Genomic DNA, 23,947 nt, shown 5'->3' on the forward strand with positions numbered 1-23,947 from the left:
GTAGCTTCACCAGCATCCCAGCTGTGTGTTTTGTCACTGCCACTCTGGAGACACACTGCTGGGTGGCTACAGCCTATGTCTAATAGGGTGCTGCAGTGACTTCACTTTTTCTGCGTTCCTGGGATTGTTGCATTTGATAAGTTCGGGCTTAGCTCATCTGGGTCAGCCAGTTCAGCAGGGGGTATCCAATTCCAATTCATGCTTTGTCAAAGGGGATGTTTTTATTGCCAGATGTAGAATTTCAATTTCTCAGTGTGCCAAACTGATACAAGATGACCTGAAAAAACATCTCTTAGCTCTGTAAATGCCATGTGCACTTAAGCCTCAGCTTTAGGAGTAATAGCGCTTCTCTATGAAGAGAAGAACGGGGTCTGGCTGGGTCTAGCTACAGGGTCCTTGTACCTGCTGCACACATGAGCAGATGTGATGGCTCATGAGATAATTACCCACTGAGCCGGTGTGTTTGCAACTGTAAGCTGAAGCAGGGGTTCCCTTCAGGTAGCTCTCCCGCTCAGGTCAGTGAACAGCTAATGACATTTAGAGGCAATAGGATGAAAGAGATGGCAGTTGTTTGTAGTCAGCCCCACACTACCTTTGTCTTATTGTCTGCCGTCTGTCTTAATCTCCCAGCCACCGTTTTCACACCACAAGGAGATCATGTTATTAGATCTCCTCCCCTGGCTCATTTGTCATCCTGCAGCACCACTCCTCCAGAGAAGAGCTGCAGGAGCTGAAAAAAGAAAACAATATAAACAGGCAGGAGGCCACAACATCAAATGTTCATCATTTACTGGCCCAGAGTCTCTCTGTATCATCATTATTCTTTCAGGAATCAGGTTAATATGCTTTTTCTTCTCTGTGCCACCCCACCCAATTTCAAAGGCTGACAAAACTTCAACCCCTCTTCTCTCTCCACCTTAACGTATTGTTTTGTATTACATTGTACCCAGTGCATGCATCCTGCTACACATACACTCAATCATTCCCACCCCCACTTTCACCATCACTCGCTACAGTAAAAAGTATTGTCAGTGTTCACAGTTTGCTGTCACCGCTAGTCACATCTCTTTAATCTGTCCTCTTTGAGCCGGGTTGGTTTTCATGCTGCCGAGGCACACAGAAGGGAGGGCGTCAGCTAATTACAATAAACAAATATGCTCAGAGCTGCCTATGTAAGGTTCGCATAGGTTAACAACTCTGCTATAAATGTTAAATGAAGCTTAAAATAGGATAGTATGGCATACAGTTGCCATAGTGATCTCAGCTGTGATTCTTTGTGTACTTTCTTGGTTGGTGAAGTTTAAATTAATCTTAGACACAAATCTGTGATACAGAGAAGAAATGAGTGATTGTTTCTTGCCCCAAGGGCTTCTTTGATGTCTTTATCATGTTTGGAGCTTTTTCTGTAATTACCTCAACTTTGCGTGTGTCTGTCTTTGTTATAATGAAATATAATGTACTGCTGTTAATGTTATTCTGCATGAGACACACGGCAGTCACCCTTTAACGATTCCTTCCATACTCACGTCTCTTTTTATTTCTCTCTGTCCTCTCTGTTTCTCTCTTTCAACAGGTGGGACAGTCAAAATGATGCGTAGGAGGTGAAGCGTTGAGCCGTATTGATGGATGTGTTAACAGACAGCAGTCTCACATTGATCGTGAAGACTTCAGAACCAGAGAATGCAAATGTAGTGGAGAACACAGGTAAAAACGATTCACTTCTTCTGAGATTTATAGCTCAACACACAATATTTATTAAATATAACTTATTTCTAAATGGGAATTGCACATAACATGTTAATTCTGCCTTCTTTGAACTCTGCTTTGAACATTTAGAGATACTTGGTTGTTGACCTAAGAAGAGAAATTCAAATTTTCCCAAGCATTTATTAGAATAAATGAAAGCCTAATGACAACAGTTTCTCTCACAACATCTTTAAAACTTTGAAAAGACAATTAGTATTACCACATACCACGGAACTAGATTTCTCGAATTAGCTTTTTCCCCCTCAGTTTTAAGCTCTTTGACGAAGACATGGGGAATGTGAAACACATCCTGTCGTTTTTAAATGAAAAGTGGAAAAGAAACATTAAATGAAGCTTTTTAAGCTATTGTTAATCCTCTTTCCCAATGTTTCCACAACTCAGGAATATGACATCTACCTTTTCTCATAAAAAGGTGCAAATGTGAAAGAGGGTACATCCATTAATTCTCTCACACTCATTCACATTCATCAGCATAAGCAAAAGAGGGTGTGTGTGTGTGTGTGTGTGTGTGTGTGTGTGTGTGTGTGTGTGTAAAATATCATTAATTCTAATTTACTTTGATTTTCTATTTAGTTTTTATTTTAGGTAGCTGCTGCCTCACTTTGAATTATCAGTGCCATAAACCATGCATTCTTGATATAAAACTTAATTCAAGTTAATCCAGGTATGTCTGCAGTTTAGTCCCTTTGTTTTTACTGGACTATAAGCCCCACTGATGTTATGCATTTTCCAAGACTCAGTCAGCCACTACTTGCTGCCCCCTAAAGTTTACCTCTGCCAAGCACCACTGATCCTTAGATGAGGTTTATCTTAGTGTTTCAGCTCTGGTCAGGCTCAGTGGGGACTGACCGGTCCCCACTGAGAGAATCACACAGATTATCCCCAACACTAGCCTGTTCCTTGAGAGGCACCAAGAGGAAAGGAGGAAGAGAACGAGGATAGAAAATGAGGGTAGGAAAAAAGAGCTGTAGAGGAAAGGGTGAAAGCAACTCCATTGAGCAGGAATAAGGCAGCTCTCTGAGGAGGATGGCCATGAATCATGCTGCAGTTACTCACCACTTATGAACATCTTGTACTGGCTGGATTGATTTCCCCCCGCCATTCACAAAATGTCATATAGTGAAGATGGAGCAATAGGTAGCAAGCGGCTTCTGTGGCTGGCCTACCAGCTGGATGAGTGAACGCCCCGGGTGGCTGAGCTGAAGAACGTCTAGCTCGGCATTTTACGAATGTAAAAGCCTCCTTATAACAGGGATAAGGAGCAGGGAAGTTGGAAGGGAAGGAGATAGCGAGGAGAAAGGGGAGGAAGAAGGGGGTGGAAAGGGGGGATGGGCGTGAGGAATGATTTCAAAAAGCCATTAAAAGGAAGAAAAGGCCATGTCAGCTGTTTTCATTTGCATTGTATTTCATATTGTGATATTTGAGCTATTTTTTCCCCTCGGCCACATGGAGCGGATGTATGAGTTTGATTCATGTTAATATCAGGGAAAGACGGCCGTATTATTCTTATATTTATTGTTTTTGCTCTGCTGATAAAGTAGACTATAAGCGAACAGAAACAAAGCATAGATACATGTGTGTGTATGTGCATGTGTGGCCTTGTGTGCATGTGTGGCATCTGACACACTAATAGATGAGGCCACAGACGCCAACTTGTCTCTCTCCTCATGTCCATGACCATGTCCCACGGCATGGGCTCGTCTCCCCGCAGAGCCGCCTGGCACACAGCAGTTCGGGCTTACCTCAGGTGGACGAAGCCCTGAATGTCATGGCTAGAAAGAGAGACGAGACTCGGAGAGCTCCGAGTGCTAACTGGTCTGGTCTGGTCTGGTCTAGTTTGGCGGTGGTCAGGCTGTCTAGCATGGCTGGGCTTGGCAGGGCTGAGGATCAGAAGATCACCACCTCCTGCCAGCAGCCGGGGTCCTTCCATATGCTCAGTGGTGATTGTCCATGCCAGCTTGCACGAGCTGTGTCACATCCAGCCTCAGTTTCAGTTCGAGGAGCCCTTCACCTGATAACACAATTACAAAACTACAGCTGTGTTAGGATCATATCAGAGTGTACGAAGCTTGTTTATTATTATTATATGAGCTACTCTTCCTGTAAGCTAGATATTAAATTCTGGCAGCAGTGAGTATTTTAGATGTTTATGTTGTTTACATTTGCCGGCTCAGATTCAGTAGTAACATTATGCTGTACCATCTCAGTGAATATGAGGCTGATGATCCCCCTTTGACCTCTAATGTCAAACTTGATTTGTCATCTACAGTCATCGCTGTGAGACCCCAGTGTGTGTGAGAGTGTGTGTGTGTTTGTGTACCTGTCTGACTGACTGATCTGTGGCACATTCTGAACAGCTGAAGAGCTAATGGTCCAGCTGGAGACAGATGGCCTCTCGATAACACTATACCCCCAAGCCAATACTCAGACTCTATCACTCTCCCTCTCATACACGCACACACACATGCATGAACACACACACACGCATGCATGCATACACACACTCTCTCTCACATATGCACACACACACACAAAACAGAAAAATCACATGCACGCACACTTTGGATAGGATAGATTGTTAATCCATTATAAACCCTGAGGAAACACATTTTTCAATATGAGTTTAATGTTTCACAGCAATTTTGAACAATCTTTTGGCAATATTAGGTGGCAGCTTAGGTTTCATGTGAGCACAGGGGGATAAAGGAAGTTAATTTCTTCCCTTTTTTATAATTTCCCTCTTTCTGTGGCTTTGCTTCTTTGTAGGGCTAATGAAAGAGATAAGTAATAATTTCTTTATATTTGCCTTATCTATGAGTGCTGGAAAATTACTTGGTAGATTTCAAGCACCGGCACTGTTTACATATAATTCCAAATAAATCCAAATGAATTGTGTCCACTGGGGAAAAACAATCATTGCTGTACTCCTATGCTCTTCTCTTTAGTATTTACTCCTGACATACATTGGAATGTGGCTCAAAATGTAATAGCAAATAAAAAGACTTACATTTAGATGAAAAGGAGATCTGTCCTGACTCTCCACAGAGAACATGTGTCAGTAACATGGTTTTGCTCTGAGGTCATTTTGGCTCACAGATTGAAGGGAACTGATGGCAAACGCCTCGCTGTGATGCTTCTGCAGCCTCTAACAAGTTGCTGCTATCACAGTTTTCTGACTCTGAGAGGAAGAGAGAAGATGCATTATTTCTCCTGAGGATTTCTTCATTAAGGATGACAGTAGCGCAGTTGTACGCTTTTAGTAGGCGTTGTGGTTGCTCCGATGTGTCTGCAGGCCGCAGACCCAGAGAGACCTGCTCTCACAAATTTCATTACCTCGTTAAATCACTCTCAAATCATATCCATATTCAAAGATTTACTCACCATCAATACAGCCATGTTGAATACTGTTTGTTGTGCAGTCTTCCCCTCAAGCACTTATCAGTACCTCAATAATGATTAGGCGCATCCATTCTAAAATGGGGGACGTTGCTAGTTAACCTCTGTGAACAAATTAATTTCTGCGGTATGTTTTTCAATTTTCTTTTTTTTTTTCTGGCATGATTTTTTTAAATATGTGCGAGGCAGCAGCTTGGGATTGTAGAGGGAGGCAGGTGTGGATGATATTGGTTATACAGTCTCCAACATATGGGCCTGTCGTGTCCCATGTGTACGTACCTGCCTCCGCTGCTGTCATCTAATTATGCAGAGCAAACAAAGCTATCTGCCTGCTGCTACAAACCCGCTTCTGTGGGTTTTGATTGTTACTCATCAGATGGATGTCTTCAACTGATTAAGACATTGTCACAATCGACCTGTAGAAAATCACCAAAACCTACTTTCAATTTAGTCATTACTGCTATTGTTGCTGTGTAATTTTGTGGTATCTTGTTACCTTAGAGCGAAGTTGGAATTGCGTCTATACAGATGAAATGGTAAAGGGAGGGGGAGGTAATGCAAGATGACTGCAATAATTTGGTCTCATATATTGCTCCAGGGTAGGCAAAGGAAGAGATATAATACCAAAGTATCAGTGTTATATATGATTATCATACAGTAGGTGAATCCTTAGCGAACATTATCTTCAGTAAGCCAATTAGTAACATTTTGGAGTGACTTTTCTAACTCTGTCCACGAATTCAAGCTTTATTTAACACAACATTTTGTAATTATTATTTCATGAAATAAATATTGCATAATTGCAGAAGTCTTTCCATTGATCACACACCCACTTTCAGGAATCTTCAAGAAAAAGGAGAGTTTTTGCTTTTGATGACATCACATCCCTTTAAGCATATGATAATAATTGCTCCTTTTGTTCTATTAAGTAGAACAACTGCATTTCTAGCAGCTCTTTATCACTATCACTTATGCCACCATTTAACATGAAGCAGGTGACTCAATTTGTGAATCACCTTCCTCTTGTTTTATGTGTTCTGAGAATTTGGCAGGATTTTTTTTTATGGCTGTGCTACTTCTTGCTTTGTCTAAACTTTTGAACATCAAGCAGTAATGTGTAAGAAGTTGTCCTTACCCAATATGACATCGTTAATACCATTTATTCAATCTAGTACCAAAACGCAGTTATTAATGTTTAAGGCTGGAATCATAAAATGACATTTTGAGCTCTAGGGGGTTAATTGACACAAATTGCATTTCAGCAGCCCAGAAGAAATGTCAGTGTAACTACAGAATAAAAACAATGTAATTTAACTTCAGACTTACAGTTGAAAGAGCTGAAATATTTTCTTTTCTTCCCTGCAGCAGTATGTGAGCAGAGTGGTGATCTGAGTCTGTGCGGGATCGTTGATCCTGCTCTCCCTCCATCCTCACCTCCTCCTGCTGCAGAGACTTCACAGGGGGCCTGCCCAACACACCAGAGGACCACGCCTACATCACCAACCCTCCCCCTCCCGCTTGGCACTGACTCCTCTCTGGGCCTGACAACGGCCCCCTGCCCTCCCTCCGATGACGCTCCAACTGTAGTCCCCCATCTTCACCACACTCCAACTCCCACATCCCTTCCCACCCCAGCTGTAAGTTCCTGGGGCCCAACAGCAGACACCCAGAAGCCATCCCTTCTGCTGCCTGTGGCCCTCCCTCTGTCGGCTACAATGATGGAGCCCAGCACTGTGTCTGCCCTGACAGAGGAGTGTCTTCTTCAGCCTACCCGCACCTGCCTCGGCTGCTTCATTGAGACCCGTGATGCTACTGACCCTCATTCCATCCAGAACCCGCCCCATGACCCTAACACCAACCCTGACACAGAAACTGGGCTAAGTGTAAGGATAGGGGACGTGAGCCGAGAGGACTTCTCTGACATCAACAACATCAGCATCCAGTGCCTGAGCCATGCGGGGGAGGCAGTGAGTCACTATGGAGAACAGCTCCTCTCTGACCAGCTACTTAGCTTTCCTCTGCCGAAAGCCCCATGTGAGGGCAAGAGAGTGGATGGAAACAAAACAACAGAGGACTGTGATGACCCAGAGGATGATGCAACAGCTAAGAATTTGTATGAGGGACTATTACTGGATAAAGTGAGCGGAGAGGAGGTTCTGCTGGCTAATGCTGGGCAGGACTGGGGCTACTTTGAATCCTTTATCAGTGAGAGTAAGATGGAACTGCTGGACCTTTGTTCTAAGAATGAACTGTCAGTCAACCTCTTCTCTGAGGAAGATGTTGACAATCTTTTTGATGATGAAGACGATGATTCAACTTTAAGCAGTGATGTCTGTTCGCTAAAGATTCGTTATGAGTCTTTCCAGGACAACATGAGGGAAAAAACAAATGTGCTCCAGGAGGAGACACAGTTCAACTTCTTCCCTAGTGTCCTGGCCAACTGTGCCAAGAAAGAGGAAGGAGCAGGAGTCTTGAGGAGGAGTGCTGAGGAGCTTCAGCCCAAAACTGATGAGCTCATCCTGGAGACAGGACAGGAAGGAAAGGCTGGGGACTGCAGTAGTAGGAGCCCACTTAATGGTTCCCAGGGCTCACCCATGTCCACTCCCAAAGTCAACTACCTAATGGACTTCAATTCCACAGAGGAGTCAGGCGAATTCAGTGATGACAGCTCCTGCACTGGCTCCTCCTCAGACACCCTGCAGGAGGGCAAGTTTAAGAAGGGCCACTCAAAGAGATTGCTCAGCCCCTCTAACCCTCTCAACTATGGTTTGCGCTCCAAGAGAAAAGTTCGATACAGTGATGATTACTTGTATGACGTTGACTCGCTCGAGAGTGAGAAGAATGCAGAGAAAAAAGAGAAACCTCCCTCTGGTCAAAAAGAGGAGGAGGATGTAGACTGGTGCCCCAAAAAACGTCGGAAATCCTGTCGTAAAGAGCCACCAGTGGTCATCAAGTACATCATCATAAACAGGTTCAAAGGAGAGAGACTCATGTCAGTGAAACTGGGCAAGTTGGACCCTGTGGATGCCACTGTGAGCTTAAACACAGACACAGTAAGCAAATATGAGACACTGGCTCCTCTGAAGGATTTCTGGCAGGAGAGGCAAAGAGAGAGACAAGAACAGCTTAAGCTGGCTGCCAGAGATAAACAACAACGCGGTTTTCATCTAAACGGACGCCATCATCGCCCTTTTAATTCTAGTCATCCCAAAAGGAAATACAAGATTGCAAACAGGCTTAAGGTTCAGAGGATTCACACTGTGGAGCAATCAGCAACAGCACAGGGCTCCCCTCTCTCTGATCAGGGCCAGGGAGGTGTCACTAAAGAAGAGGCCACCCCCACGGTAGGGGGAATAATAGCAGCCCCAGGCCTCCCAGTGACATTAGACACAAACTCCATCACGCACACAGTCACAGCCAAGAGCCGCTCCCAGGAGAGGGAGGAGAGGGAGGGGAGGAGATTGGGAGGAAATAAAACAGTCAGGATAAGGAAATTCAAAAGCGAAGCCAGGCTGAGGAGCAAGAAAATGAAAGAGGCAGAAGGAGAGGAGGGGAGGAGCGTGACAAATGAAACGGATGCCTGTGTCGCTGCAGCACAGATTGAGGACCCTACTGCTGGGTTAGAAGAGGCAGGCATTAGCTCAACTACAGTCAAACCCCATTTCTCTGACAATACTACCACCGTGCACACATCTGAGGAGAAATTCCCCTTTGTTTCGTCCACCTGCTCTCCTGACAAAGCTGCCTCCTCAGAGGAGGTGGAGGGGGGTGTCCCTGTCATCCCGGGGGGCTACCTGCAGACCCTGTTAGATGCTACAGACTCCTCTGGTGGAGCAGCTATCTCTTATTTCCCCCAGCAGCCCTCTAGGCAGCAGTATCCTCTGGGGCTATCCCTAGAAGAGAAACAGTTTTCTTCTCTGCAGCTCGCTCAGAGTTGCGTCCTCTCTCCTCCCTCTGAGTCAGAGCTCCAGCAGTCTCCCCAGAACTGCCCCAGCTTCCCCCAGATGTGGCATCCACAGCTCTGTGCAAGTCACAACCAGAGCTTTGGGCCTGAGACCCCCTGAGACTCCCATCTTACCCAACAACTTCCCAGCTGCTGTGCCCCTGAATGACAGCCTGCCAGTGTCTAACTACAGCCAGCTGAGCCCCGAGGCTGACAGGCTACTTTATGAGAAGAGCTACCTGACTGAGGCTGGGCTTCAGCCCGGGGCAGATCTGCAAGTGTGTCAGTCTGCCTGTGTTGAGGGCCAGGTGCAATACCAGAGAGGGTCCCTGTGCACAGACAATGGCAGGCTCATCAGCTATGACTCAGTGGGCTCTCTGTCAGCCTCCTCCAGCAATTACAGCTCCCTCAGCCTCAAGTCTTGTGAGCGAGAGGGTGAGGAGGAGGGCCGAGACAGCTTCTTAGCTCATTGCAGTCCTAAAGTGGTGATTCAGCAGAGTGTGGATGCCCTTACCCCACTCAGGGAGTCCTCAGACCTGCTGGACATCTCCAACTTCACCCCTGACAAGTTTAGACACTCATCACTGTCAGAGCTTTCCCCTCCTGAAACCCCCAACCTGTCCCCCCAGGTGGTGGGGCGTGAGATGAAGATGGCAGGGAATGTTGGAGAATACCAGGATGTGAATGATATGACTATGGACTGCAATAGGGAGGTAAAGTGGAACTGTGACGTTATGCAGCAACAAGAGCACACAGCAAATGCATACACAGTGGAAGACAGCCAATTTCCGCTGCACAATTTTAACAGTCAGGATGTGTTATGTTTAGATAAAAAGGAGCTGGGTGTTACAGAATTTGATGAACAGACTGGTGAGATGTTGGCTGGTGCAAAAAGCATTAAGTCAAAGAGGAAAGGCAATTGCAAACAAACAGCTGCAGGTCAGAGCCCAAAGAAGGTCCGGGCTCCCAGAGCTCCTAAGTCAGAAAAGGTCAAGACGCCCAAACAAAACTCACGTTCCACCAAAAAGATAAAGGCCATGTTGGAGGGCAAGGCAGCAAAGAACCAGGCAGGTGGTTGTGGCACAGCCCTGACTGACACTAGTAGCACTGGGGACTGGTCTGGCACCGGCTGGTCAGAGAGCAACAGCCTGGTAGGGGATGACCAGAGAGAATTCGAGGAGCCCTCCAATATTCTGTCCAACATTGTATCTGGCATGGCTGAGGTCCAAAGGTTCATGATGGCCTCCATTGAGCCGCTGTGGAATCCCATGTCTGAGGCCTGCATGCCCTCTGAGGCCAATAGCCTCAACCTAAAGACCCTCAAAATCTTGGCAGGCACAGAGGCTGACCTGAAGAAAAAAGGAGCTGCGCTAACAGGGGCTGGGAGAGGCAGAAAGGCAGGGGGCAAGGGAGGAAAAAACCAGGCCAAATTCAACCCCTCTCATCCCTTATTCCCTCAACTAGCTCTGGGCTGTAACATGTTTGATAAACCCAACTTTATTAACCCCGGGCCTGCACACAAAAAGCTGTACCGTCACAAGACCAGTGCAAAGTTCCCTCGGATTGAGACACTGAAGGGGAAGCGAGCTGAGAGAGACCCAAATAAGGACATAGCACTGATGACCTCTTTTGAGAAACTGAGGTAATATTTTGTTATCAGCTGCTGTTGCACCCCCTTCTCACTTCCCCCCACTACCTGCTCAGCCCTCCCTCCCAAGCATACCTACACTGACGCTATGCCAGAGCTGCATGAGTACTACGTCCCCCCTGACTACTCCCACTTCCTTTTAACCCCCCACCCCCTACCCCGAAGAGGAAATTAATATCTGCATGAAAAACTTCTTGTACTTTGCAAACTACCTATTGAGTGATTGTGTCAAGCTTGATTGAGATTTGAAACGACCATGGCTGCATTTTTCTTGCTTTTGTTGTTTCTGCTTTGTTTGTTCTTCTTATAGTCGTTTTTGTTTTACTTTTGTCTGAAAAAAAGAATAAGCCTTGAAAACAGTTCTGTCGCCTTTATGAGGAACTTTGTTTTTGTATTTTCTCAGCAGAACTAGCTCCCCCGAATTATGTATTTATTCCCCTTTTCCCTAAAGATGTAGCTATATACACAAATGCATTGAGTGACATCTACGCACCCCTCCTCCTCATCTGTTTTTGTATGCAGAATATGGATGTCCTGTTGTTGCTGTCCTTCATACACTGCCTGGCTCATTTCAAGAGGGAAACCTACGATTAATGAGCCCTATTTAAGCCCAAGACATCTTGAAAACACAAGATGGGACCATTTTGTATTGATGACATATCAGACGTTGTCTTTTTTTCCCCTCAAAGTTGGAATGACCCCCCATTTCCTTTTACCAAGCGTTTCTTTTTCTTCTGGAGTTTAGAAGAACTGGTTATCTAAATTTACATTTTTACACCTTGCAAATTCATAAAAGCTCCACCCTCAGAGTATTTTTGTCAATGTTGTTGTACAGGGACATGCAATATTTGCAAAAAAAGATGATTATAATCTTAAAATCAATGTGCCAAAAGTAACAATGCTGTGTAAATGACCTCTTATATATGTGTGAATATTGGCTGTTCCTCTTTTGTATCCATTGGAGTATTGGCTGCTCGGGTTGGAGACTCCGTACAGAGACTTGCCACTACAGGAATTCTTTATTTGGGACTTTTCTCTCTTCTCTGATGAAAGGCACCAACAGCTGGCAGTGGTACACCGCCACTCACTAAACCAAATCAGAAAGACTCTGAATTCTCCTCGTTTCCCCCACTTTGTTTGCCAAATTCAATTTACCTCAACATCACCTGGCACTGAGAAGCAACAAAAGAGAGGCAAAGGGGAGATCTGCTCTGAAGGCTACTGTAGAGGAAGAAGATGAAAAAAGAGATGTTCAAACGAGCTTTCTCTGGACCAAGGAGAGTATAGTGCAGATGTTTGAGGGTAAGCAAGGAAATTATTTGCCAGTTGGGGCTGTGCCTCACTGAATAGCTGTTTTGTACTGGAAATTCAAGGCAGTTTATTACTCATAGAGATTCTGATGCACGCATCAGTCGTGAATGGAAGTTACATTTTTGCAGTTAGATTTAATGTGAATGTGAAAGCAGTTTTCAGTACAAATGGAATCAGTAATCTTGTAAATGAAGGAAAGCATGTCTTTGCATTAGCTCCACATGGGAATCTTACTTCAATCTTACCTGAAATGGTAATTTAAACAGTAATTTTTCTTGACATTCTCATGTAATTTATTTCTTAACTATGCCATAGTTTAAGTTGCACCACTGATGTAATCAGATTATTTTGGTTCATTTCACATATAATGTCTAAATTTCACTTCTGTCTTTTGAAGGTATTTTCTTTTATACGTTTTCCTTTATTGTCATCTGAGTTCTGATGGGTCAGTATTTTGACAGAAAATATTGTCACCATAAAATAAAGGCCAAATAAAGGCACAAATTAAAAAAACAAATGTATTGGTGCTATCTGATCCAATGTATTACCCCGGCTATTTATATGAATTACTTTGGGCTCATTCACTGCCTCACTATCCTGAAAAAAAATCCACCTTAAAATGAACCATACAATCATGTGTAATTGGTTATAAAATTTTTTGATTTTATATACTAAATGAATTTCAGGTGAAATTGAGCCCCCTTTGTGTCTTTTACAAATGTATACTCAAACAATAGGCCTATATTTTCTTTCTCTTTTGAATGTTGAATATCATTTTTAAATGTAGCAGTAATTACATGAGACTGCATGGAGATGTGCGGACAAATTGAAGCTTGATGTAAAAACAGGCCTTGTCACACTGGATATGGTAATTCTGGCGCACAGGTGATAGTAATTGATTGCTTGCATATGGCAAGAATCATAATCAATCTTTCTCTGTCTCTTTTTTCTCTCCTCTCTGCCATGATTCTTTGTTTCTTTTCTCCAGTGTATCAGGGTTAGGACCAAGACAAGCTGCTGATGGGAAGCTCCACATGGGCTGCAAGCCCATTTAGTCTGCCTTCTCTCATTTCTGCCTATTGTCAAATTGAATGTACTTCTCTGAGTTCATAGTTATTTTTCTTCTTTTTGTTTTTAAAATGTGCCACTGTTGAGCTGCCTCATGTTAATGGTGCTAAGAAAGCTGACAATTGTTTTGTTTTTTTGGTTTTGTTTTTTTGTTTTCCCAGAGTTAACAAAAAAGAAATGCAAAATAGATTAGGTACCTAACCCTCTTTATGAATGTATATTATAATGTTATGTTTGATGTATTCACTTCATGATTCTTTGACATTGATTGGAATTACTTTCGCTCTTTTCATTAAAAGATTACCGAGCTTTATATATACTGTCTAGAGTTGTTACCAGAAGGAATCTTAATGAACTCTTGACACTACAAAATCTTGTATATTTTTTGTGTGCCAATTTGTAACATATTTTGTAAGTGTATATTTTTCTTAGAAAGTGCTGTGAAGTATTTGTGTGTGTGAGTAACCTTTTATGCGCCTCTATGGGCAGTGGAAAGGAAATACAATGACAAGTTTCTGGTTTTAAAAACCAAAATATGAAAGTATCAACAGAAAACTAGAAATATTTACATTTTGTTGGGAGTTTTGTAATAAGACCATGATCTTGTTGTGAGAGTGTTGTGTTACTGTGCTAAACACAAATAAGCAAAGAAAAAAAATGAAAACCTGGAAAAAAAATATAATTTGTGAACAATTTGCTGTTTTATAGATTTTCATGTAAATTATTTGAGTATTATTTTGTTTTTTGTTTTGTTGTAACTGTTGCAAAGGTTTTAAATATTTGTGATCAAGCCTGTATGGTGATAATGTAATATTGGTAACTTGCTGAGTTTTGTAATAATGTTTATGGAGTAAATATACAAATTAAAATAAGATTTTGAATGCTGCTTTCTGAAGAGAGTTGGATTGTGTTTTTTACCACCTACCCGTTACTGTAGCCAGTAACTCAAAACAGTAAACATAAAATCTCACTTTTAACTTCTCTGTAGACAAATTCAGTCCATTGAAAATAATAATTGAGATGTTAGAAATGAAGCAATACCCCCCACCTCAATCTTTGTGGTACAATAATAGTAATAGCTAAGAATAGAATCTGTTAGGTTTTAAAGTTTATTCTTGCCACAAACTGTGTACGTATAAATACTACCTAAATAATTCTAGTTAGTCTGTCCTGATTTGTTTTATTGGAAGATTCTTGGATGAACGGCATTTTAATTTCTACACAAGTCTGGCTTTGGCTCATGTTATTTTAATGTCAAATCTAATTAGCACACAGGGTCAGGCATTGCTAGAGTGACTGCTCATCCATAACTCTGAGCTGGGCTGCTGTGGCCCACACTGGAACTCATTCTGGCATGCTTAATTGGAGCTGGAGATACTGTCTTAGACCATAAACAGATCCTCTGATGTATGCCTCCAAAATTGTCAGGTGGTATTAGCATTGTTTTTGTTCTTTAGTCACCCATAGCAGATAAGGGAGCAAGCAAATTATAAGATGGAATGTCTAATGCAATGGATCGGGTACACCTGTGGTTATTAAATGAAATCCTAGTTGTTTTGTCAGTGCGTGCTCACACTGCATAGACAGCTATAGACTTTCTCATTAGGACAATTGTTTGTCATTAGAGCAATTGTTTTATGTTTATTTATTTTTTTAATCATTACTGATTACTTACTTCTGCTTGTTTTTGTCCTGTACTTGTGTACTTATATGTAGTCAAATCACAAGAATCCACACACAACACAACACAACACATCTTTGTGTGGCTGGCAGATTAGTTCTAAAAGGAAGAAACTTATTAATAATACAAAACCTTTACAGGCTAATCTGATGTGTTCAATTCAGGGAACGGCATAGTGCGACTGCTAGGTAAATCCTTTTTTGTGTTAGAACAATAGCTTTAAGCTATTGCAGAGGCTTTCAATAACTGCCCAACTGTGGTTGCTTGCTATTTGTTTTGCACCCTGGTTTACAAATGGTCTGGAAGTAGATGCCACCTACTTCAAAAAGGGTCACCACTGGGTGTCTTCTGGCACACTGCTGTATCAGTACTGTCCCACCTACACCAACACAAAAGTCTAGTGCCAGCCTGCTATAAGCCTGTTGTGTTCCTTCCTCTAAACAAATCAGTAGTTTTACTTTTTAAATGTTTACTACTGGCTTTGACTCTGCTTTTTGTTTATGTTTTCACTTGGATGCATTAAGTAGGTTTACATTTGTAGATCAATATAAATATCCAGGTCTACTGTTACATATGTCATTCTCTTTATGATTCATTCACTTACTGTAAACTGTGACGGATTTTTGTGTACAGAAAATATTTTATAAGTTATATGTTTGCTATTTTTATACACTATTTTGTGCAAATTACTGACACAAAAACAGACAAAATAAGCAAAAAATAACAATTATTTCTAGTATTGTAACCAGAGAAAATTAAACCTCAATAGAAAAAAGTAGTTGCATGCATGAAACTGTTTAAAAAGAGTTTTGTCATCTTCATGATTTTATAATAGCTAGATTTAGAGATATTTTAATATTACACATTTTAAGATAATCTCCCAGACTTTTGTCAAAACATGTGGGACCCATGTTTTGTTTTTTTTATCTTTTATTTTATTTTGAATGTGCCACCACAAATTGTTTATCCTCTGACAATGTGTAAGGAGTATTTACTATAGTTGTACCTACATGATGACCGAGCAGAAATAGCCTATTGATTAATGGAGCTTGACAATTCTTACAAGTTCTCACTGATGCCTGAAAAGGAAGTGACAAAAATACGTGCATGAGACTACATACACCACTTCCTTGACTAATATAATATACTATATGCTACACTATGTGCTTTTGTATACTGCGCACAGCACCATTTGTTTGTCATTTGAACATCACTATCAGGTATTCTGTCTATAAATTTGACCATCTGTAAGCTATTGCAACAACAGAATGGAAACACTATAAATCGTCACCGTTACAATGATAATGACATAATACTATAGTAACTATAAAATACACTAGTTGCTTCAATTCATGATGTGACATTGGCCTTTGGATGCTAAATACCAAGCATGCTTATGAACACAAGTCAGATGATCTTATTAAAATTACATTCCGGGCCATTTAATCTTGCAGATCTTTGTCCTATAAACCTGCATTCTGCACATAGTAAGAGAGTATTTGCATTTACAACCGCATCGTGACGCTACAGCTGAACAGTGACACACTGTCCAAAACAAACATCCTTTTCCTGCAGCTCGTCTCGGCGGCACCTCTGTGGCCCCGAGTCTGGTCTTTCAGGCAGCTCCACTTCTCAGGCTGCGTGCAACTTCACCCCGCCTTCAACATCAACCAGCCGGCCCCTGTGCCTGTGTTCTTACCTGGGAGCTCCGACTGAGGGTAAAAACATGCGTGTTTTTTTCTCGGTTTCCGGAAGATCTTTGTAGCCTTCCTAAAAGAAAGAAAATGGAATCCTGAAATCGCACTGAAGCTAAAACAGTCAGGCGCTTTCCGGAGAATATTAGAAGAACATCTGGGTTGTGCGATTACACTGCTACTAACACCACTGCACAGGTAATGTAACAGGGATGTGGTGACGGACTGTATATTCCTTCTGATTACCTTTTAATTTCAACAGCTAGCTAATTTTAGCCTGTTCGCTCTGGTTGTGAACGTCACTGGTTGACGTCGTTAGCTAGTTAGCGAGCGAGCTAGCGACGACGATGCTATCGGAATCGCCAATATTCATTTTATTTAAACTGAAATCCGCGTTTTTTTTTTTTTTCCATGGCTGTCCGGTAACAATACACACAAAGTCCATGCTTTTGTTTGAGCGACATTTATCCCACATAACGTATTTACATCCAGCCAACACATAAACACTAAGTTAGTGGCTACGTTAGCGTTAGCTGCTGTTTAAAACCCCCCAGTGGTACTGTATGAAGCTAACTAGCGCTAGCGCAGGGGAAGCTCAACTCCACCGGGGTTGTTTGCTCATCTGAGAAACCTTATAAACATGGTTTCAAACAGCAGCAGCGTATTGTCCGTGTACACTTTAAAACACAGTGGGGCCGCCCTTTAAAGCCGGTCGTGGTTGAGGTTGTCAGCGTTGGTAGTCGTGTACAATGCTAATGGCTAGCTACCTAGCTCACGTAAGCTTAGCTAGATGATGCCATTTTGTTTTTATCTCGACTTTGACCAACATACTGCTTTCCCGTAGGACTTATAGAAACACACAACCCGTCAGATTATTAACATTAGTAATACGTATGAAGCAGCCGTATGTAACGGTGTGTTGTAAGGTTACGGTAACCGCGATGGCTCAGCTGGCCAGTGTTGCGTTTATAGTAACTTAGCATGTCAGTTCGCTTTGTAGTGGACGTAAACCATGCTAACATTAGCCACTGGGTCGATGCTCTCTTGTAATGTTGACTGTGTCGCATTGTGTATTTTGACCCGAGTTTTTCCCCTTGATGACAATATCCTGGTACACAGTAGTGCGTTGATTCGGCCTTTACATTCACAGCTAACACGACTGGAAATACTAAAAGGTGTCAGAAGATACATTTACATGTGGCTTTGGTGATGAATCCATGTTGCACAATGCTTTCCTAAATCTGAGTAGTCTTACAACCTTAAGTGTAATACATAAATAAATGAAGAGTTGACAGACAGGGCAGGTCTAATATGTTACTGATATACATCTGACCTTTTATTTATTTATTTTTTTTGCTTCAGCAGCTGGATCTTGTTAAAAATTGGAGAACATCCCTCGACCTCTCCCCCCTTCTGAATCAATGGAAGGGTCTGACAGTTTAGAGCAGAGTGGCAGTGACCAGCCAGAGTCACAGCGCAGAAGGCAGCTGGACCGTCTGGGCAGGGAGGAGGCCTTCTATCAGTTTGTCAACAATCTCAGTGATGAGGACTATCGTCTCATGAGAGACAACAATCTTTTGGGCACTCCAGGTAATAAACCTTCAATCGAATTGCACTAATCTAACTGATTTAGTCTTCTTGTGGCAGAAATCTGTGGCTGGGAAAACGTGGATGTATAATTTTAAGCAACTAAAAGAAGTAATCAGTTTTATTAGAAAAAAGGAAGAATATATCACACAGATACCAGATAGTGTTTTTTTTGCGCATGTTTTTCCAAGAACTACATCCTCATTGTTTTTATTATCTGCTCTCATTTTCTATGCTTAGCCTGAGCATTTATTAAACTCCATTCCTCCCTTTCATAGTTTCAAACTGTTGGCTGACAAAAAAAAAAAATAATATATGTAGATTTCGACATAATTAAAGCAAAACATTATTAGATTAATACCCGGTGGCTTACTCAAAACTTCTATGCACACAGTATGTCAGGTTCTTCACAGTCAAAAGGCATCTAGTGGGGCGAATAAGTAGTGTCTAAAGTTGAGATCCAGAACAGCCATGTCTGGTCTAGAAAAAGTCAACATGCTCCTCACTTACTCACAACAAAACCATGTTATCTGTTATATACTGCAGCCCACGTGCTCCAGTGTATATATATTATATTTTTAAGTGTTCCTGGTGTAGAGTCCTGACATGAAGTAAGAATTTACTTGGTGTAGGTATTACTTCAAAGGTACTGCTCATCATAACTTTAATATTATTACCCAGCCCTAAAAAGAAGTGCCTAAAGACAGTTTACTGGTTTGCTTTTGCAATCTTTTCAATCATAATTTTATATTAACATTTTATCTTTTTATGACCTATTGGTAAATTATTTGTCCTCATCCATCTTTATGCATCTCCTACTTGCCCGATTAACATAATAAAAGTTAGGCTCGGGTAGCTACCTCTCGTTTTGGATGTGTCACTATGCTCGAAATGCAACAGCCTACGGACTACTGAAGACGCCCAATCCGTTTCTGTCCCAGGACAGTGGGAGGGGGAATTTTGGAGCGTCCCTTAGCGGATCACCCAGCAAGGAGAGGGCATTGAATGGACAGTGGCATGCCCTGGTAAGTCTGGAGGCTTTCAGTATTGTCCTGTTGCTGTGTTGAAAGAAAACAAAACAGCTCTATGGACCAATACAGTACAAAAATTAACACATTTATTTTTTCTTTTTTGACACGTGTACATAATTTCTGCAATATATCAGATTATATAATAATCTAATAAGATTTATATTTTTCACTTCTGTTCTGTAACAGATGTGTAGCTGTTTCAATGTGTCCCTCTGCCAACTTCCAGTCTTTCTATGCATTAAATAAGGAAATGTTTTGTTCTTATTGTAGGGCGTTACGCTTTCAACACCTCTGGGCCACCTGCAGTTTTTTCCTTCCAGCTTACATTGGTGGTCAGACTAGAGAAGAGGAAGTGAACTAAACGCCTAATAACCTTCAAGAGAGCAATATGTGCATTGCCAAAAATGTTCTTTTAATAACAGGCTGTTGTGTTGTTTTGAAATGTCTCTTTCAGGAGAAGTAACAGAGGATGAGCTGTTTAGTAGACTTCAACAAATCAAAGATGGTCCAGAACAGCAGAATAACAACCCCAGCACTGAAAGTGGTGAAGAACCAGTTGGTAAATTTGCCATTTCTTACTCTTTTTTTGGCTCTGGGATTTAATGTCAAATTCAGATATGATTTGTCACTTGTTAACTCTGCTGATTTCCAGAACCACCAGAAAACTCTGAGGATCCTGCCAGTGGGGATAGTCTCTTGGACTGGCTGAACACAGTGAGGCGCACAGGCAACACAACCAGGACTGGTCATCGAGGAAACCAGTCATGGCGGGCCGTAAGCCAGACCAACCCAAACAGTGGCGATTTCCGCTTCAGCCTGGAAATCAGTGTGAACCGCAACCTGGCTGAACAGCAGGCTGCTGCTGAAGGGGAGCAGGAAGCTCCAGAAGAGGCTGCAGAAGAGACTCCAGAAGAAGCTCCAGCCGAGACTCCAGCCGAGGCTCAAGCAGAGGCTCCAGCAGAGACTCCAGCAGAGGCTCCACAAGAGGTTTCAGATGAGGCTCTAGTCGAGGCTCCAGTCGAGGCTCCAGTGGAGGCTCTACAACAGGCTCCAGTGGAGGCTCTACAACAGGCTCCAGTGGAGGCTCTACAACAGGCTCCAGTGGAGGCTCTACAACAGGCTCCAGAGGAGGCTCTACAACAGGCTCCAGAGGAGGCTCTACAACAGGCTCCAGAGGAGGCTCTACAACAGGCTCCAGAGGAGGCTCTACAACAGGCTCCAGAGGTGACCCTAGAAGAGGCTCCAGAGGAGGCTTCAGAGAGTCAAGAAATGGGGGAAAATGCTGAACCACCGGTCCCCATGGAAACAGAGGTGGTGGAAGAGCCAGTTGTAGAAGAGTTGGCTGTCATAGTGGAACCAGAGCCTGAACTAGAAGAGGTTGTTTCACAAGAGATTTTAGAAGAACCTCCCAGCTCACCTGTTGCCCTGCCGGTGCAACCCCCGCTTTCTCCTTCTCCACGCAGAGGGCAAAGAAGAGCTCGCAGCCGCAGTCCAGAACCACGCAGGACTAGGGCCCGTACAGCCAGGAGCCGCTCCCCTCTCAACTTGGATCAGCTGGATGGTCTTCCTAATCCACGTCATGCTCACAGCTCTCAAGGCCCCCACTCTGCCACGAATGTCCCCCCTGTGCCTCAAGTGGAGGGCAGTTCACGGACTCGACAACACGTTCTTTCCAGGCAAAGCACTGCTGACAGTGACGTTCAGCCATCTAGGGGTGGTGCAGAACCGGTCCCAGAGGCCCAAAACATCGCATCTCAGGAAGGAGAAGCTGCTGGGGGGGAAGGGGGTGCAGCAGGGCGCCGTCCCCCTACTATTATGCTAGATCTACAGGTGCGTCGTGTGCGTCCAGGCGAATATCGCCAAAGAGACAGCATTGCTAGTCGTACCCGCTCGCGCTCCCAGAACTCAAACAACACATTTCTTTATGAGAGTGAGCGTGGTGGATTTCGTAGGACTTTCTCACGCTCTGAGCGTGCTGGTGTGAGGACCTACGTCAGCACAATCCGCATCCCTATCCGTAGAATCTCTGATGCAGGTTTGGGAGAAGCAACTTCAATGGCTCTCCAATCTATGATTCGGCAGATTATGACGGGTTTTGGTGAACTCGGCTACCTCATGGATTCAGACTCTGATTCGTCAGATTCAACCCGTGGAGCCAACACACCTGGGGATCTAGCTGAAACCCTCAACAACCCAGATACTACTCCTGCTGCTGCTCCTACTGCTGATGTTGATGAACCACCTGTGGCAGCTGGAGTCAGAGCAAGGACAGCTGAGACTGATGTGGATGAGGGCCTTACCACTGGTCCACCTGCCTCTGGTGGCAGGGCTCGGCCTAGACCATCTATTAGCCTTGAGGAGCCTAGCTCACTGCCCTTCCTGCGGCTTGCCCACTTCTTCCTCCTAAATGATGATGACGAGGACCAGCCCCAAGGGCTGACCAAAGAGCAGATTGATAACCTTTCCATGCGCAACTTTGGTGAGAGTGATGCCTTGAAGACTTGCAGTGTCTGCATAACAGAGTATGCAGAAGGTAACAAGCTACGTAAGCTGCCCTGTTCTCATGAGTACCATGTGCACTGCATCGATCGCTGGCTGTCTGAAAACTCCACTTGCCCCATCTGCCGCAGGGCTGTCTTGGTATCGGCCAACCGAGAGAGTGTGGTTTAGCTCATTAAAAAAAAATGCAGGTCTTTTGTCTCAACCTAAGTAATCTAATATCCCAAGTCCGAAAGAGGCTTTGAGGAAAATGTGGCTCCACTCTTCATCTTCATACCATTTGTGAGTTTGATCATATTGCAGTCACAGGTTTGATTTGGGGTGCTCCATATGGTGACATTGGGACATAGTCAATCTTCAGTAAGACATTATTGCAGTCCAAAGCTAGGCACAAGCAAAGCATGCTGTTTGAATCAACCTGTTGTGACCAAGCAGTTTTTTGCATTGCATCAAGCCGTGCTCACAAGCAGACTTCTATCTCATAAAGAATCCCCTGGTTATAAATGCTGCACACCTGCAGGTAGTTCAGGCACATGTGCTCTTTTGTATTAGCTCCTAAATGGCGCCTTATGTACCAGAAGATGGGTATTGGGACAGTTCTTAGTTAAACCAGTTCAAAGTATTAGTTGTAAATAAGCTTGTAAAAATAATTTTGAATCATACTTTGTATCAGTGAATTGGTTTTGGATTGTAAATTATCTCATATGAAGATTAGAGTGGTGTTGGCCACAATTACTCTATCAGAGCATCCCTAAATAGGTTGTGTTGGTGTACACAGCAGAGTTATTGCTAGATTGTGGTGTCCAAAGGATGTAGGACATTAATTGGTTTTCCATTTCCAGTGTGACTTGTACTCTCCCTTTTTTTGTTCACCTGAAAGAAACAAACTACTATTTTGAAGTGGCGGCATATACCATGAAAATTCTGTGTGTGCTAAATTGTTTTAAAAAAACAGAATGTTGTACAGGTATAAGGGAAAGATAAATCCAACAAGGTTAAGTTTATTTTGGAATCATAAAGCATCTTTATTTTCTTGATCATTAAAAATGATTGAGTGGTATTCATACCAGAAATTAGGGATGTCTCAATATTGGTAGTAGATATTGGGTTGATATCAAGTACTTGGCATGTGAATTTCCCCACCTCAAAAATACTATACTAACAGGCATGACATGTCAAAAAAGTTGAATATAGTTGCATTTGTTTTTTTTCCCACATGTAAAATGTCATTTACGTTTTAATGTACAACAATGATTTCACAATTACTTTGTCCTGTCATCCATAAGCTTACTGGTCTTACTCTTTATTTTTCCACAAACTCATTGGGTTGTCTTTAATTACTGACTGATGAATTACGTTCTATTAGCTAGTATTGCATAGAATGAAATGACCGGAAATTGACCTAAAATGAAATGTAGACTTGTCTTCTAAAGATCTCTTTACCTGTAGGTACACCTCAATGTACAAGTGGCAACTTAAGTTATTAATCCAAAGGTTTGGGTGTCAGACATTTACAAAGTCTGAGAAAAAAAAATTCACATCATTGTCCTTCTGTCTTACTAAGGCTCCAGTAGAAAGTCAAGATACTCGCCCTCTGTACCCTGCTGCCTCATGAGCAGATGCTCCATATCAGTGTGCAATACATGCTAAAGTGAAAGTAGGGAAATACAAACCATGATATAAATGTATGCTGTTGTTAAAAAAAACTGTTGTTAATGGCTAAAATCTTAAATGAAGACTTATTACCTTTTTAAAAATGTGTTGAAGTTCATTTTATTTTATTTAGAAGTTCTGTAGGTTTTAATAGCACTGTTGATGAACAAAAACACTGGCAAAGGAAGAAAAAGGGCATCACTATCAATGCCATCCTGTCATGTGTCTTGTTTCACTTTTTGATGTCTTTGCCACAATTATTACTTCCCTTTGTGGGACATAAAGGTTTGAATGCAAGACGTTGTCATTGTTAAATACCATAAACATGTAAATGAAATGTATGTTCCCCTCTCTTAGGCCATGCTTTAGTTTTGGCCTTGTTCTGTGACCCACCCAGTGCAGTATGTTAACTGGGTGTTTAATGAAACTAACCGCTGAATTAAACAAGTTGTTATGCTTCAAAATGCATTGCAGGTATGCATTCTGTACAGTCCCTGTGCTTTTGGGTACTCTTATTCTGCATTCAGGTGCACACATTAGTAATCACTTATACCTTATATATTAAACATTACAAATATACTTTTATTTCCATGTTTTGCTTTGATCTGACTGTTCATTGAGATGTTTTTAAAAATGTCATGTATTACACGGCCTTTTAAAGTTGATCCT

General features: G+C 42.6%; 2 protein-coding genes and 1 long non-coding RNA gene across 6 annotated transcripts in view; 2 read left to right on the plus strand and 1 right to left on the minus strand.

The window, feature by feature from the left end:
* The window catches only part of nexmifb (neurite extension and migration factor b), a 51,816-nt gene extending 37,797 nt beyond the window's left edge, over positions 1-14,019 (plus strand). Inside the window, 3 exon segments of the mRNA XM_051418903.1 lie at positions 1,574-1,704; positions 6,529-9,172; positions 9,174-14,019. Of these exon segments, the coding sequence (XP_051274863.1) occupies positions 1,623-1,704; positions 6,529-9,172; positions 9,174-10,752 (4,305 nt within the window). The 5' untranslated portion in view covers positions 1,574-1,622 and the 3' untranslated portion in view covers positions 10,753-14,019.
* Positions 3,360-6,586, minus strand: LOC127374007 (uncharacterized). Its single transcript, XR_007886970.1, has 3 exons — positions 6,490-6,586; positions 4,775-4,945; positions 3,360-3,798 (listed from the first exon to the last, which is right to left on the minus strand). It is a non-coding gene; the product is annotated as an uncharacterized LOC127374007 (long non-coding RNA).
* Positions 14,020-16,545: 2,526 nt separating the features above from the next.
* Positions 16,546-23,857, plus strand: rlim (ring finger protein, LIM domain interacting). Of its 4 annotated transcripts, none has more exons than XM_051418908.1 (5): positions 16,546-16,706; positions 17,871-18,098; positions 19,581-19,685; positions 19,779-20,233; positions 20,282-23,857. In XM_051418908.1, exons 2-5 carry the CDS (start codon positions 17,930-17,932, stop codon positions 21,794-21,796), a joined length of 2,244 nt encoding a protein of 747 aa, XP_051274868.1. In that variant the 5' UTR covers positions 16,546-16,706; positions 17,871-17,929; the 3' UTR covers positions 21,797-23,857. The 4 variants fall into 4 exon arrangements, with proteins under 4 accessions (XP_051274868.1, XP_051274869.1, XP_051274866.1 ...); XM_051418909.1 differs by having other exon boundaries at positions 19,779-20,209; XM_051418906.1 differs by having other exon boundaries at positions 19,779-23,857.
* Positions 23,858-23,947: the final 90 nt, after the last annotated feature.

The sequence above is a fragment of the Dicentrarchus labrax genome, unplaced genomic scaffold, assembly GCF_905237075.1.
Source record: "Dicentrarchus labrax unplaced genomic scaffold, dlabrax2021, whole genome shotgun sequence".
NCBI lineage: Eukaryota > Metazoa > Chordata > Actinopteri > Moronidae > Dicentrarchus > Dicentrarchus labrax.

Excerpts from the sequence above, each read along its gene's own strand:
- rlim (XM_051418906.1), top strand. The coding sequence starts at position 17,930 with ATGGAAGGGTCTGACAGTTTAGAGCAGAGTGGCAGTGACCAGCCAGAG. Across the intron at positions 18,099-19,580 it reads CAATCTTTTGGGCACTCCAG|GAGAAGTAACAGAGGATGAG; the intron begins GTAATAAACCTT and ends TGTCTCTTTCAG. Across the intron at positions 19,686-19,778 it reads AAGTGGTGAAGAACCAGTTG|AACCACCAGAAAACTCTGAG; the intron begins GTAAATTTGCCA and ends GCTGATTTCCAG.